The sequence below is a fragment of the Columba livia genome, chromosome 2 (genome assembly GCF_036013475.1).
Source record: "Columba livia isolate bColLiv1 breed racing homer chromosome 2, bColLiv1.pat.W.v2, whole genome shotgun sequence".
Lineage (NCBI taxonomy): Eukaryota > Metazoa > Chordata > Aves > Columbiformes > Columbidae > Columba > Columba livia.
The window spans coordinates 89,994,242-90,011,697 of record NC_088603.1 but is presented as its reverse complement, the minus strand read 5'-3'; the positions used below and the strand labels follow the sequence as shown (position 1 = coordinate 90,011,697).

Genomic DNA, 17,456 nt, shown 5'->3' with positions numbered 1-17,456 from the left:
CTCCTTCCAACTTCTACTTCATGGAATTGAATTGGGCTTCAGGCCATGGTTGTGGCTCAGTACACGTTCAAGACCTGTGCTCGACTAGAGCCTGACTTGCCTGCCAACCTATGTTGGTGTATCTGTAGTTGTGTTGGGTTTGTTTTGTCTTAATTTAGGGAAGAAAAAAAAAAAGGAAACTTTTATGTTGCTAGATTGCACTACTTAATTATTGTTTGGACTGCTAGCAAAGTTCTTTTAACACTAGTGGTCCATCAAAGACTATATTTTTACAAGTTGGGAGACATTTGTAAAAGCTCTTTATTTGAGTCATTGCCATTAATTTTCTTTTTCTGATATGATTTTTTTTTCCTTTTTTGCCTTTCTTTTTTCCCCAAAAAACAAAACACATGGATTGTAGGAACTTCTTTTGCCACCTACATTGGCTTCAAGACTTAAGCTTGGCTTTCCTCTCACTTACACTGCTGTAATTGGAGTAATTCCACTGAAATTGGTCCACTGATAAATTAAAACAACAAGAAATGAGAGATGGTTTGGGTAAATGATATGTACTTATCAGGTCCCTGCAAGTTCGCTTAATTAATGTTGTATGCTCTTAATAGTTGCCTTGCTAACCTGCCTGAAAAGCAAACCTCCCAAATCCACTGATTTGGAAAGAAGCTGCACTGCATCTAACACAACATAAAATATAAAAGCTGGGTAAGGTGTTGTCTCTGTAGACCAGGTTTACAAAAAAAGACTAATCCAGCTACAAACAAACACTTGTGTCAGTGGTTTGTGTCCAAAGTTGTTTTTGCTTTGTTTGGTTTTGGTTTTGTTTGTTTGTTTTTCTCTTAAAGCTAATGAAAAGGACTACACACAGGGGAGATCTTGAAGGTCTGCCCCCAGTTAGACAGAGCTCTCATTGCTGAACGATGGGGTGTTCAAAGCTGCTGTGAAGTTTTCCTCATTTTATTCTCCTGGAAGCTGTAGTGAGTTTTTATTTTATGGGAAGAGTCTTAACATGAGCATTCTTGAACTGCTCATTCAGTAAATAATAGGCTTGATATAAAAGTTGGACTTGGAAAAGAAAGCATTGATGAATTTCCAAGGTGTTTTTTTTTCCTTTCATTAAAGTCTTTTTATTATAAACTATTTATAGTGTCATTTTTTTTTTTTCTGTATCTTCTGTTAGAAAATCCAAACTTTAAAAAAAATAGCTGCTTTAAAATGTTTAGTTGTTCATCATTGTATTCCTTCATAGTGGTCTGAAAAGGATTCTGATAGCTCTTCAGCCACAAGACCTGGAGGTAGAATTGAATAGGATATTAATTTAAAATCCGATATATCCTGTCTTCCTGCTGGTACTCTGTAATTTGTAATTCTGAGAGGGAAGTTTTAGGGGTTTTTTATTGTTTGTATATATCTCCAAATCTCTTAACAAAATTTCTCAACCTTTTTGTCCAGCAGAGAAAATCAAAGAATTACAACAGTCACAAAAGCATAACTCTACAGTATACTTTAAAATTGTTTTGTTTAGTCATTTTATAAGTGTGTGAAAAGAGGAGACCACTTTGTGTTCCACCCTGTGAATGCTGTCATTTCTTTAGGAGCAAACAAAATTTATTTGGTAGGACCAGGTACATTATGCACAGAGAGTGACTTAAACCTTTAGGTTACAGATGAGATAATTTTATTTTCCACTGCCCAAACTATAGGGCCAGGAATAGAGTATATTTCTTTATGAGATTAGACCCAGTATTTTAAATCCCACCTTCCACTTGGAGCTTTTTTCTTCATTTGCTACAAAGGTGAAGAAGCTGTTATTGCTCTTGAGTTCAGAGAACTGTTACACTCCTAACGAAATCCAGATGTCCACTTCAGTGATGAGGCAGCCATACGTTTGAGGCAAAACATTTTCCAGCACTTTCCAGAGTGGACAGTTTAGATTCGAAGAACTTTATTTGGAAAATGGTGGGATTTATGGTGTCTTTTAATTTCCTGCGCCTATGTATTCTGTGGTCTTGGGCAAAATTCCTGCTTGAGAGCTTTATATCCTCAATGGGTGAGCTTAGAAGTGTTGTAGCATGTTCTGCTGTGATAAGAACTGCCTTATCAGCCATGGTCATCACCCTGTCCTCCCAGAATAAGTACCCTGCTCCAACTCACGGTGGATTTATATCAGTGATGGTTTCACAGAAGATGTTTCGTAGCAGAAGCGACTGTCTCATAACTTAATTAAAAAGTAAAATCTTCAATTTACTATAGAAGCTTCTCTTAATTAAAAAGAGCGAAAGGTGACTCACAGGTTTTGAGGGAAGAGGTTTTGCAAGATCTTTATTAGCAGATTCAAAAATTAATTATGTTGAATTTTAAGTGTCAAAACTAAATTTAAAATGCACGGTTTCAAGCAATCATGTTTCCCAGTCTTTCGTATTTGTAGAGTTACTGCTGTGTGACAGCATGTATTTCTGTTTGTGTATTAAAACAAAAATGTATTAAAGCCTTGATCCGAAATCATTGAAAATTTTTCCATTGATTTCATTAAGTTTTCAATGAAAACCAAAGTAATTTTTAACATCAAGGAATTACCGAAATAAAACTTTCTGCTTTTCCTTTCGTCCGGGCCTGCTGAAATCCAGAGTGGTGCCTGTCCGTAGGACTTCTTTTGACCAGGTTAAATGGTTGTTTTCAGTAGACTGTGAATGATTACGCTTGTTTGTGCATGTAAATTGGAAATAGTTTGATGGTTATGGAGTTTCTCTTCAATAATCTGCAGAGAAGACTCAGGTACATCAGACTGATAATGAAATAGACAAGCCTGGGACATGGGCAGCATGTGATTAATGCAGTGTTGTCATTTAAGAGTAAATCTTGCTTTCACAAATGTGTATTGTGATTTAAATACAGGTGCAAATGGATTTGGATAACAGCAATTATGTGTCTTGTTGAAGCTTATACTTTAAATAGCAAACAGCAATAGTGTTCCCATCAATAGTACTGTTAAACTGCAGCAGGTGCTCATCATGCCTCCTGACTTATTAATATTGCCTGTAAGCTTTGTTCCAGTTGACCTTTAGAAGTTTCCAAAAGTTACAAGTTTGCAATTCACCAAGTTTGGCAGAGGAACATACATGATTATTTATGTCATTGTTTAAACAGTAACCAGATGCGTCTTGTTTTTCTTCTTTCTTTCCCATTGTTTTTAAAAAGTTATGTTAATTCAAGATGTTAATCCTTTTGCAGGGTTTTTCCACAGCACCAAATTCCCCTTCGGTGAATTCTCGTTCCGGTAGCCTGGGTCCATCCCTGTCCCTTGGTAACATCTCAGGAATGACGGCAAATCCAGAAGTGAAAAAGCGCAGAGCGCCTCCTCCACCAGTGGCGACACCTGCGTTGCAGAACATGGAGACGAGTAGTGGACAGGACAAGACAGCAGCGCAGGTAACAGTGACACCACAGAATGGGCTTCTTTGCTTGGCGCGCTGGCTGCCATCGGTTCAGTCATCAGAGCTGAAGCCGTTAACTACAACTCACCAGAACTATTGATCTTACAAATTAAAATTGTCAAAAGTCTTGGAGTTTTGTACATATTTACTGAGATTTATTTGACACTGCCTCAAGCTTTCTTCTGTGTCAAGAATCTTTCTAAATCAGAAAAGTGTAACGAGGCATTACGCTAAAAGGAGGACGAAGAAAAAGTCAGAAAAGCTGGGAATTCTATATGGTAACTAGGTATCCTTATTGGCCAGGGCAGTCCTGGAAAACGGGTGACAGTTGTAATGACTGACGAAAATCTTCAGCCTGCTGTTTTGCCGAGACACGTGTCAGACTTGCCTGCATCCTATTTCCCAGTGCTGCCGTGAGATACCATTGCTCTGCTTTCACAATTGAGCCATGTGAACTTTTAAAGCACTGCTCTGGTTTTCCTTTAAAAAAGGTCACCATTCTGCAATAAAGTTATCGAGAATTAAACAGAAATGGGGGCAAAGCTTTCTGAGGACCCAACCCTTCGAAAATAATAGAGTTAAGGGAAAAGGAAATCGTTCTTGTTTTTATAGTGACATTCAGGTATGTGTTTTGCTAGACATGCACAAGTGCATTAAGACTTTTGTTCCCTCATCAACAAAAGGCATTACTATAAAAGTCAGTGTGTAAAGCTATATATGGATGCTAAATAAGAATTCAAGGAACCAATACTTTCAAGGTTATGTAACGTGCGCTGAGTCTATCTGCTCCTCTACAGCAGACTGGTCTTTGGAAAGTGAATTGTATTATTGCAAAATGGAGTCACGACTCTTTGAGTTCAGGGTAGCCAAGGAGGACTCTAGTGCCCAGTCTTGCTCCCTGTCACTCTTTTGTTTATCTGCGTTAAGACATAACATTAAGTGCCTTCTCCAGTGAAGCACCGTGTAAGCAAAGTTGATGCATACTTTGGGAAAGGATTGTGGAACCTTGTTTTCCCATTCTTAGGATATCTAAAAATGTGATTGCTGGAACATAGCGATGTTTCATCTTTCAAAATTGAAGTAGGATGCCTTTGAAATAGCACTCAATTACGGACACAGCTGAAGAGAAAAGAAGGTTTTCTTGCAACATCTAGTGCACTTTCTTTTTTAAAATTTCTTTTTTAAATTCCTACTGTAAATATTTTGATGAGATTTCTTGTGTCCCCCAGAGTTAAATATTTAATCTGTTTAAGGTAAATCTTTTAATACAGAAATACTATGGCATTATAACTCTTAAATTTATGCAGGTATAGTAATCACAGAGTATATTATTCTTCCATTCTCTTAGGCTTATCTCCATGCAATGTGGCATTGAGATTTTAAATTGTGTTGCACAAAAGCTCTGGAAATCTAAACTCTCATTAAACATGTTAACATTTCTATTTTCAGCATTGTTGCAAATAGATTGAAGTGCTGGCTTTCTGAAGCCATTGGGAGAAAAGTATTTATTTTATTTATCGCAAGTAGCATACATTACAGTGTCAACTTTAGATTCTCTTAGTCTGAAGAAAAAGCTGCTCCGAAGAAAGGCAAGAGATGAAGGTTGCATCAGAGGATTTTCCATGACAAAGTTAATTTGGGGCAACAGAAAAGTCTTGTGTAGCTGACAAAGCCAATGAAGAGCACAGGAGATTATGAGCACAGTTGCATAGGTCAAAGTATTAAGCAGTTCTGATGTGCCTCTGAAACTCCCAGGCTGGAAGTAGCTCACAAGGCTGCCCTGGAGTTTAAACAAGAGTGTGTGGAGCACAGCTGAAATGAAGCACAAGTTCCATGAAGCGATGAAAAACCAAGAGAAGAGATTAATTATTCAGTATTATGTGGCAAGGTAGCAACAGGGTTATTGTTTATGAGAAAACCCGAACAATTCTATTTTATCTACGTGCAGACTATCCAGTTTGCTGTGAAAATAGAGTAAAAATTCTCAGGGTGTAAGTTTATTTCTTTAGTTTATGGGAAAGAATTAGCACTGATATTTTTTTTTCAGGGAAGGACGTCAATTCCTTATTAATGGACTTCCTTCCATAAGAAGATAAGATGTTTGTTTAGAAGACTTTATTTATGTGCAACTGTTACTAACAGGAAGATCCTGCAAAAGGGGAACATGTTTATTTCCACTGAAGCTAGCACATTAATAGAAAATGAAGAAGGTGGTGTTCTGAACTTTCAGAAGGTTTTTTCTCTTTAAATTGTGTGGTTCCATAAAGTTCTTCAGGAAAGCGAATACTGTAGCTCCTATGCATACCTGTAGTTTGACTTTCCAACCCAATAAGCCTGTTATTTTTAACCCACTGTTACACTCCAGGGCATTCAAATTTTTTTACAGCACAGATGGTTCTTTAGAAATATATGTCCCATCTCCCTGCCTAGTGGTTCCAATCAGAAATTTCCATGTGTACAAAAACTGGGGTGTTTTAATTTATGTGTTAGATTTAGATTTTCTGTACTTGCTTTTCATGATAGGTGGATTACTGCAATATAATTTTACCATATTGCAGCTTTTGTTTCTGTGGGACTTATGGTAATTTACCTCTCGAAGGTAAGGCCCCTGCAGTAACTTTAATTACTTTTTAGTGCAGCATCATTAGTTTTCCATGTCTATTTAAAGGTACTGTTCCTTTTGTAACTGTTTTAAATCTTCTCTAGAAACTTTTCGTTCCTGTTCAGAGCACAATCGAGCAATGTTTCTGAGTGCGCTGAACATGCACTAAATAGTTTGCAAAGGAATGCAGACTCAAAGAAAGGAGTCCATAGGTCTCTTCCCTGGAGACTGCCTCTCTGTTTTTTTTCTAAACATCTCCCAAGTGATGTTATTTCGAATAATGACAAGTCACTTGAAAAAAATAATCTTCAAAAGACCAGGATATGGTAGCATTTGTAGTGGGAAATCCAGCAGGTTGAATGCTTTGGAAATAAGGACATCCTCTCCTTTCTTAGGTTGCAACATGAAGCCCACACCATTCAGAGAGTAGAGCAGAACAGTGTAGGGGCTGGACAACAACTGCACCCCCATTACAAACTGTCACAGCACTTTAGATGATGTTCTAGCACAATTTGGGGACACCTTACAGTAGGCATAGTGTAAACTTAGTCCCCATCTCAAAAAACATGCACTATATAGACAAAATCACAAGAGAAAACCTGTATGAGTATGCCATTGTAGGCAGAGCACACAGAGAAAAGCGGCACGTGAAGTCTGACAGAATTAAACACATCTTCTCAGAGGGTTATTTAGTGACCTCTCTTTAAAAGAAAAAGAAGTGTGTTTGGGTCATTTCTTGGGAAGAACTACAGAACTGAGTATTTGAGTCTTTTGGAGGTCAGGAGTGTTGTGTCCTGGCAAATTAGTTCATGGGAATATTATTTTTTTAGCATGTATGGGGAAGTACAGAAATTGGAGTTAGGGGAGATGATACAGAAGGCTTCAGGGACATTCTGTAAGACCCTTTTCTATGAAATGGAGTAGTTTATTTGGAATAAAATCATGGGACTTTTTGGAGACAACATCAGAATTAGAAGAGGGCTTGTCAGTGCCTTCATCTCTATAGTAGCTCTGATGTCAACTGCAGAACCAAGAAATGCAATTTGTAGATTGTGATAAAGCAGCAATACGCTATTTCAGGTGCTGTGATTTTCAGAACAGAAGTACTTTCATGTAATATATAGATGTGACAAGAGGCATTTGGGATTTGTTATTAGCCAGTCAAATTCCTGTACTAATAGAAGAATAAGGTGATATAACAGATACAATATTCTAACATTTATTTTATAGATTTTAATCTTAGTTGTCATATGGCAACACAGTGGGTTTAAATAAAAATTGTATCAGTGCTTTTGGTGCAGGTTGGGGAACTGGCCTCACACTTTAGAAGGCTCCATTATAAACCAAAACAATTCTCAGGTTTATTTCCCTCTTTATATAGTTTCCTGGAGGTTGCTGTTGACAAACTAACATATGTGACGTCCGGTGGGTTTTGACCTGCATTTTCCATTCCTCTCCATTTGGATCTCAAACTTGGGTTGCTGAGGATAGTTGTTGATGCCCAGTTCATGGTCAAAGCTGCACCTTTAGAGCAGGCAGCTTGCCGTCAGTTTTATCAAGGCTGATGTTTTCTCACCAAGAATAACCTATTCATTGGAGAGGTTTACTCACATTAATAAAAAGGAATATTCCAGCCAAAGAGAGTCACAGGCTTACCTAGAACATTGCTGACAGGTGTCTTTCTCCCTACCTCAGTTTAATTATGACCTATTTTATGCCTAAAAGCGAAGTTCAGCTTTTAAGAGTATCATTTTAAAATGAGCAAACATAAATTAGACTTTCATAACTTTCCCGGAGAAAATAATGTACTCACACTAAAAATTTGCCAGATTTCTTGCTTATATAGAGAAGATACCTTCAGTATTTGCTGTATGTTTTATTAAATGGAAGGAAATAAAAAATGTGGAAATGCAGAGATGTTTTTTTTGCCATCTTGGTTGGTGATTTGTAGTAGGGTATTTCTCCTTCCTGCCTGCCTTCCTTCCTTCCTCTCTTTCCTTCCTCTCTTTCCTTCCTCTCTTTCCTTCCTCTCTTTCCTTCCTCTCTTTCCTTCCTTCCTCTCTTTCCTTCCTTCCTTCCTTCCTTCCTTCCTCTCTCTCTTTCCTTCTTTCTCTCCTTTTCAAGTGTGCCTGTGGCCTTGTTGGAGATAGCAGTCTCCTGCAACATATGCTCCCCTGTTCTAGTACATATTGCACTTGAAAGAGTTATGATTCTGCTGGCCATCATTAATAGGTGCTCCGTGGAGCTCACGAGACACTGTATTAGGCATCCTAGCCATTTAATAGCATTTTCATGCGTTTGGTAGGGATGCCTTTCTCACAGCAGAATTTGTATTACAGTACTGTTCACTGTCCTTTTATATAGAAACCAATATGAACAGAATACACTTGTGATTAAAAGCTTAGGTCCCTTCTGGTTGATGGAGCATATTAAGATTATGTCAAAAGGAGGAAATACTCCAGCGAAATGTCCTGCTGAAGGCTATTGAATTTGTGCCCATCTGCAGGCAACCCTGAAATACTTTAAATGACATTGCAAATGAGCACAGTGTATGTTGAAAACATACCTGGAATTCTTTCTGCTAGCAAGAACAACAGAATAATGTTGAAGTACGAAAAATAAAGGACAGGCAGTGAAGGAAATGTATGAATAAAATTATATTGAATAATAACTAACGTACTACATTTGTTCCAAGTGTTATTAAACCACGTATTCACCCAAATTTCCAGAATCAGTCCCTGAATTTGCAGTTCTCACATTTCCCATGTGTATGGGTGTATGTTACAGACATGGACTTGGATGCCACTTGGAAATGTGACTCATTATCTCCCTTAGAAATAAAATGTATTTTAAAACAGTAGCCAAGATTTTTAGAAGTTGTTAGCTCAGCTGTCTGTAATTAGGAAGCAGAGTTTGTAGCTTGACGTTTTCTGAACTTTTAAGATGTCAGAATCTACGTCTGGTTGCTCAGCAACTCAATATCTGGCCACTGTGATTTTAATATCATATTATTCTTCACTGTGCCACCTTCTGTTGCAGAAGGACTTTAAACTGAGATTGTTAATATATAAATGTGAGCAAAGCAAGCATTTCTTCCCCTGATGTCCCCTGAGCATAGTGATTTTTTTGCACAGATATCTTTCTTACATGTTTGCACAAAGTCATTACCACTCTTCCACCTTACTTCTTCATAATCCAATGCCACAGATTTGTGGCTAGCTGACTGCAAGGATAATCTTGATTGGTATGAAATCATACTGTTACTGCTGTATTCCTCAGGTTTTCAACATTTTAATTCCCTCTGGCTGCAAATTAGGCCCTAAAGGAATGAAGACAGATCCTGTAGAACAGTGTAGAGTAAGGAACGTTCCTTGTATGCACAGGTGTGTCAGTAAAGATGCCATCAGTAGAGCTCTTTGTGCCCTGTGATTTGGAGTTTCTTGAATCTGCTTTGTCCCTGAGGATTACATATAAATCTGGTGTCTCAAATAATAATACTCCTGCAGTTGGTTTTCCTTCTGAGAAACAGCTGAGTGTTTAGAAAGAACCCGTGTTTGCGTGGATGGCAGACTTTTTTCCTCACAGATCTTTTTGGACTATCAGAACCATCATTTTGTGGGAGAGGCATGATACCAGCAGGCAAAAGTATCGCAACTGGATGAGAACGTCTACCGCTATTACCTATAGAACTGAGGTTTATCTTAGGCAGGTGTCTAAAACCTGCTCAATTAACATCTGCTTGATCCACCTCTATAAGCACCGTACTCTTACCAGCTCACTGTCCTCTACCTGTTCCTTTGTGCATCTACTGCAATTTATTGCTGTGAAAACTCCATTCTGATCAGTCCTGTGTCCTGAGAAGAAGAGTTTCCAATTGCTTTAGATTTACTTACTTGGTTGATGCTACTTTTGTACAAATTATTATAGTTGTACTCGAGGGAAGGTTGGCTGTTTTTCATACTGCAGCAGAACAGCTTTGTGCTGTTAGTGTTTTCTTCCTTTGTACCTTATATTTTTTCCTATACTTCTGCATAAGGTGAAAGTTAATGAGAAGTTTATGGTGGAGAACACCTGACAGTTGTATTCTGCTTTAATAAGGAGCCCAGAATTCAGCAAAAGGGCGGATGGACTCAGATTAGTTATCTCCCTTTCACAGGTTACACCTAAGCCAGAAATGTCTAGTAGAAGTCAACAAGATATGAGTGCATGTTTTTTTTATCATCTTTCTGAGAGGAAGGGAGGTTTCTTTTGACTCAGAGGTCTTCTGGGTGAGGTCTTCTCAACCTTTCTCTTATGACACATTTCCTTTCTCTCAAGTGTTCTGTGAGTATATTTTTGTTTTGCCTTTTTTTCTTTTTCCACTGTGGAGCATCCAGAAGCCTCCTTTGAGAATAACCGATACTTTTTTCATGTTCTGAGGAAGGATGCAATGAATCGGTTTCTGCTGTAGGAAAAAAATGGGGTTTTTTAAACGTGTCTTTTGCTTTCGCAAAATATTGCATCTTCTAGCTTATTTCTCGGGGTTTTATAAATTCCTTGAGGATATGAAAGCAAGATTTGAACTGAAGGAGAAGGGAGAACACTTGACTGACTTAAGTTTTTAAAAATGTTGATTAAAAGGAAATTAATGACTGGGCTTGTACACCTTTTTAGTTTGTTCTTGTTTGGTTTTCTTTTTGTTTGAGAAGGCCTGAAATATGAACAGAGCATGCTATTTTTAAAAGTTCCTTTGTCATTCTTCATTTACTGAGGATACGAGGAGTGTTAGCTATGATCTTCTCTGGTTTTGGTGGCAGACTTGTTAGAACTCTCAGGCATTGTGTGATTTCTCTCGACAGCATTTTTGTGATGAAGGCAGGGTTATGGAATCTCTATTAAAGATGCTCCTTCTCCAGAATACTCTCCAGCTGCCCAAGCTGTGTAAGCAAAAGAAAAGAAATTATGTTTATATAAAATAAGCATAAAATTTACCTATTTTATAAGCTTTTTTTTAAAAAAAAAAAGGTCAGCGGGTAGTCAAGAATGTATGAGATGTCCTTTCATGATTTAAGAATAATTTCCAGGGTTCCTGAGACAATAGAGGGGTAGTAGAGCTGCTAAGAAAACTTGTTAAATCATGCTGTCTTCCTGTTTTTTTTATTAGAGTTTGGATATTAGGTGCTGAAGTGCACACTGTCCTGCTGTACAATGCCAGATCAGGAGGCCAAGGACTTTTTACTCAAGTGGCATGAGGTGGCATTTTTATAATGTCAAAGAGTATCTGAGTCTATCTCTGCTTGTTAATACAAAAATATTATTAATAGATAAATTCGTTAAAATGGGGATTGTGTATTTCATATCAAATTCATACAGCAGTGGCTTATTTTGGATGTACAAGGCTGTAAATACCATATAGTTATTATGAAACTTTCAGTTAGGCTTTTAGTATCCATCTCTCGTTGGGGCTTTTATTCCAGCCATTCTGTCTGAAATCTTATTTCAAAGCTTATTTACTTAATTTGTGCATTTCTGTAGAAAAACATTGAGACTAAGATGTTGAGAGTTTATGGATAAGATGGGGTCTTTTTCCCTTGCTCACACAGACATATAAAAATAATTTATTTTGCCATGTTGCCATAAAGACTACCTTATTCCTTGGCTGGAGAATTGCCTGCTATTCTCCTAGGATGGTTAAACAGATCTGCTTTGGTTTACATTTTGTGTAGGTTAAGGTTGCCCACATAGGCAGGTAATGAACATCAAGCTTGTCTAATAACATAGATAGGAAATGCACTTTAGTTCCTTTGTCAAAGGAGTGCGCTCCATTTCCTTTGTCTGAGTAGTAGCTGTGCAAAGTATTTTCAAGATGATGCACCGGAGGCCGCAGTGCTATCTGAAGTGGAGAAGATTGTGTAGAACAACTGTATCTGTATAAATTCTCTTTCTACTGTGTGGAGCAAAGAAAGAGAGAAAATATAGCTGAATACTGTAGCTGAATGCTACTGATGCCACACTTTCGATTTTCATAAAGAAATTCGGAGAAAAAAGGTGGAAATTATGTTTGGAAGGTATGAGGGAAATCAAGAAAATATAAGCCTCCTAATGTGGCATATGTACAGGGAAAATTACTAGAAACACAATAGAGAATTAAATTAGTTTATATCTCTATGAAGGTAATGAATAGGGTAAATTTAGCTTTAGTAAAACAGAAACCTTGCCTTATGACTCTCTTAGAGTGCCCTTGACACATTCAGCAAACAGATGGATCTTTGCGATCCAATTGATAGCAGTTTGTCTGGGTTTCTGCAGAGCTTTCACCGAGGTCCCTCACCAGAGATTTCTTAAGGAAACCAAGTCTCCATTCCATAAGCAGGATGGTCACCTCACTCTTAAATAACTGACAGTACAGAAAAGAAAAGAGAAATCACAGGTTAGGAGTAAATGATCTGCTCATCTAGTGGTGGAATGTTGCAACGGCTGTAGAGTATTTGAGGATCCATGTTCACCTTATTACGAAGTGATCTGGAAAAAAGCAGTAAAGTGACAAAGTTTGTTGCTGGTACCTGAGTTATCTGGATAGTAAGGAAGAAAGGCTGAGTGTGAAGGTCAGCTGCTGAAAGACCTTATGAGACTGAGCACTGGAAGCACTTGCAGGTGAAAGCAAGTAACATTCTGTGTAGCTAAATGTCAAATTATGTACATGAGAAAACACCACTCTTCATTTTTCCTAATACCTTGTAAAATACTGGTCTCTCAGCTGTCAGTAACCTGTGAGGAAGATCTTAGGATTGTAAGACATACTTCTTTGCAAAAAGTCAGCTCAAAGCTCAACAGCAATCAAAAAAGAAGATCAGATGCAGAACAATTTACGAGAGGAAGAGAGGTTAAAAAGGTAACTTTATTACACCGCTGTATTGTGAACTTTCTTATGCCATCTTAAATACTACAGTAGTGTTCCCTTTGTTTCGGAAGGGGAAGAGACTAATGGAGGGCATCAAGGATGATCAAGAGTGGAGTAGCTTAATACAAGGACAACTGTGCAATTTCAATAAACCATGATTCTTCGTCTTGAAAAAAGTGGCATGAAGAGTATGGATAGGGATTTGATGGTTCAACCAGCCATTACAATAACATTTTAAGCTAGTAGGAAACAGGCAAACCACACAAAAACAGAGAGTATGGTTCTTCATGCAGGCAGTAGATGTGTGAACTACATGCCAAGGGTTGATGTGGATGCTAAAAGTTTGCATGGGCTCAAGAGGAGACTGAATAAATTCTGCAAGGATGAAAAATCCCTTTCAAATTTTTAAATGTAAACCACACCAGGAAGTCCCCAACATGAAGATAGTTGGTAGCTGCAAAAGTATTAGGAGGTAGTATTGAACATAGCTTCCCTTCTGTCCTTCTCTAGGTGCTTGCCACACTGATACAGAAGCCTGAGCAGAACCCTTGATGTAACCCAGTGTAGCTATTTTTTGGAAAATAATTGAAGAGATTCCCGCTGAAATATTTGTCTCATGTGATCTGATAACACTCTGGGAAAGTCACTGGCAGCATTCTCAGTGACTTCACTAGGCCTTCTTATCACTGGTGATGAGATGAACAGACAACGTGTCTCTCATTAGAAACAGAAACAGCTGTCTTTGATTGCTATTCCAAATCATTGCTCTCTTTGTTTTGTGCTCATAAGTGCAAAAATTTGCACTTGCAGAATGAGACCATAAGTTTTGCCAGTAAATCATATCAGCAATAAGAATTTTCCAGCATGAACCCTAAAGCAACCAGCTTGGTGTTGTGAAGACTTGATCCCCTTCCATTTGGAATCAATATCAGATCCAGGTCCGTGCCAAATATTCTCTAGATTGTAAGTCTTGTGCAGTGACCAGGCTTAGCAAATTATGATTTCTGCCTTTCAGGAGACAGCAAGACAAAATGATCTCTTATGGTGTGCTGCTTTCCTGGATCTATCCAGTTTTGCCCAAAGGATCAGGCAATATCTCTTTAAGAACAGTGTATAAGGGCGGAGCTTTTCTTAATGACTTCCAGTTAATTGCCCTGTGTTGAAAAAGACGTGCAAACTGTTGCCCTTCACAGACATGAAATTCTGTGGTGACATATATTAAGTTTTATAGAAACAGTGGTCTTTGTAACTGGTCATAAACCTAAAAAGTTTTATCTATTTAGTATTTCCACTGGAGCTGGCCTTGGCTGGTGCTATCCTACTGCAGAGTCCATTATCAAGATGTACTGGCACCAATTAGTGAGTGCTAAAAGAGGTCTGTGGTCCTTAAAATGCCCTATACCACAGTAAATGACTGAGAAATTAGAACACAGAACAATAATTTCCAATTTGAAGGTGACTTGTTAATGTTTCCCTAACGAGCTTTTAGACATGACATTCAGTTAGCTGATTGAGGAGTATCCAGACTTGTTCTTTTCATGTCTGACAAAACAGTGCTTAAATGGCAAACGTGAAAACAGTCGACAGAACATCAGATAATATTTGCTGTGCAGCCTGGATGCTTAATCTATCTAGACAAGTACACTTTAGTTTTTATAAATGATGCAGGCCTAAATTAAAAGAGAGAAGAGTGCAATGATGGTTGAAGGTTTATCTTGCTGTCATGTAAATTATCAAATTTAGGAAAGCTCAGAAAAAGCTGCTAGGGAAAGGGAGTAATTTGTACCTCTTTTTGTGAGAAAAACAGCTCTAAAAATTAATTCTGGTATATACACATTTAATCAAACATTAATTCTTTTACAATGCTTGTCAAAGGTGACAGATAGAAAATACAGGCACTGTAGTGGCTACTTTCTCAGTATCTTCAAAAAGTGTAAGTTAAAGATATTTTACATTTTAATATTATATTATATTATAGAATTCTCTTTTTTACATATCTAAAGAAATTTCATAGTTTCACTCCAAATTGCCACCCATCCTCTTTAGAATTCCTAATGCTCAAATTTGTGTTGCTACACATTTATTTACTAGCAGCATGTGTCCCATTTTAAAAACAAAATTTCAGAAAGCATTTTAATAACTTTAGACAATGTCTGTTAGGCAACCAACTTATTTTCCAGGACTTTTTGTGTCCCTGCCCTTTTTAAAAAAATTGTAATTAATATACTTCTTTTCTGACTATCTTGTCTCATAATTTTAAATAATGTATCCTTGCGTGATGAATTATTTAAAAGGAGTCTTAGCTTTCTCAGGCACGAAGTGATCAAGTGCAGTTGATTGTATGTTTTTTCTGAAGTTTGGCAAGTATGAACGAGGATGTCAGTGTAGAATTTCACTGGAGATTTTGATGTTAGCCAGAAGGTGCAGGCTCTCAAAAGTGCAAGGGGATGTCAGACTGCCTTTACACTGGCCCTTTGAGAATCTGTCTTTACTCAGATAAAGTTCACGGTCAATTAATAGGTTTTGCACCAGAGGAACTTGAAATTTTAAAGTCTACTTTAAAATGATGTCTTTTTCTGAAAGGAGATTATTGCTGCTTTAGCTTGATGAAAAACCTGTTGCTGCATAAAAGGAGTCCACTGTGTGGCTTTATTGCATTGGAGAAATAGTTATGTTTTGCAATTTTGTGTACAAAATGGTAGCAATGTCAGTTCCCCAGGGATTTAAATTGCTTTACCTGCTTTAACTGAAGGCTGGACCATGTGAGGTGCTGAGTGTTCCACACTATGACTTGGATAAGCTGTTACTGTAGAAGGGTGAGGAAGGTACTCTTACTTTTGTAAGGTCCCTCCGTGGTCTGATTTCCTGTTGTTCTCTGCAGAGTAGTCCAGTCCTGCCCTCTAACCTGTGTAGATACGGTCTCTGACTTGACACCGAAGTCAGAATGACCTGGTGATCCTTAATACGTTACAAGAACTCAAGTAAGCTGAGCTTGCAGTCTCTTTATTTTACCATTTAACATACATCACATAATAATCATGCAAGAGTATGAGATTTCTTTGACAGGGGAACTTCTGATTTGAGATAGCAGTTAATAAAATAGATCCTCCTTTTTTTTTTTTCTTTTTTTTTTTTTTCAAGAAATCATACAACTTCAGAGTCGAGTACTTGAATAAAGTACAAGAAAAATTCTTGGAATAGTCTTTTTGCTAACATCAATAATGTTCTTGGTCTTTTGCAATAATCCAGTTGCTTCTGGCTGTGAGTTCGTGGATCACCTGCCAACTGTTTCTGAACAGACTATACTACCTGTCTTGGGAATAATACCACGACTTGCCATCTGGTGAGATCACTTGACCTCCACATGTGGTCTCTGTCAAGCACTTCATTGAAAACTGGCAAGACATCAGGGCCCGAACATACTGTTCTGTGCAGCCTTGAGTTTTGGCGGGGTTGCAACATTTAGTAAGTAAAATTCATCTGGCTTGCAAGTCACAGACAAATAGGACAGGCTGATGTCATCGTAAGCTTTAACTCTCATTAAAGAGAAAGTATTTGTCAAGTAATTATTAGGCTTTGCTGGGCAAAGTATTTAAGGGAAGTTAATAGACAAAGGTCATTTTAAGCAGCAAGGCTTCTGAAGAACTGGCATTCAGTAAGCAATGAAAAATGACCCTAACACTGGGCTTAATTTGGAAATGGGATTTGCGTTGTTTTTCAGATTTTGCTTGTAATTCCACATTTCTTAGATCCCAAATGAAAAAGGTAAAAATTTCTAGAATAGAAACATTAACTACGTAAACACATTCAATGAAGATCAGGTTTAATTTAACAGCTTAATAGCATTGCATTCTGGTCATTGTTTAGCCAAATAAGAAAGCAAGAAAATGCATCAGAAGTAAGTACAATCTAGTAAAAATGGTCCTCTGCTACTTAAAGCTATGTTTTGTTTGAGTTAATTCAGTTATATCCCAAAAGTAATAGGGGAGAGGAGAGGGAGAGGGAGAGGAAGAGGGAGGGGGAGAGGGAGAGAGAGAGGGAGAAGGGAGAGGGGAGAGGAGAGGGCAAATCCAGTACCTCTCACTGCACATCACTTCACTTTTTCACCTCTTTAGAGGGTGGATGGTGCAGGTCCCCAGGGGCACCTGATTTTGTTTGCAGTGTGCTCACCTTGATCAGAACATCACAGCTCAACAGACACCCCTGGGTCTTACTCAGCCATGTGTTGCTGAAACTTCGAGGCATGGATAGCAAGCAAAGTCCCATGGTGGGTTTCTCTAACATATTTTTGCAGCAGAGTCTGTTAGTAATTTTTTATTATAAAAATCATATACTTGTGGGGAGTAACTTCACGTAGATCTATGTTATGCTACAGTCCCTGGTAATAAATCTAATTGCCACTCTGGTACCACTTTGCTATTCCTCCCTCTTCTTGATTTATGAAGTCGGTGGAAGTCGGGGCTTCTGGCAGCCCTTTGTGAGTGCTGGAATGAACTAGGCTGAAATAAGTCAGGTATGTTTTTCTCTTAATTGAGAAGCCTTCTGA

General features: G+C 37.9%; 1 protein-coding gene across 15 annotated transcripts in view; it reads left to right on the top strand.

The window, feature by feature from the left end:
• COBL (cordon-bleu WH2 repeat protein) overlaps positions 1-17,456 on the top strand; it is a 176,290-nt gene that overhangs the window by 97,595 nt on the left and 61,239 nt on the right. For all 15 annotated transcript variants that reach the window (XM_065052786.1, XM_065052791.1, XM_065052792.1 and 12 more), the window contains one exon: positions 3,226-3,423. In XM_065052786.1, coding sequence (XP_064908858.1) covers positions 3,226-3,423 — 198 coding nt within the window. The remainder of the gene's footprint in view (positions 1-3,225; positions 3,424-17,456) is intronic.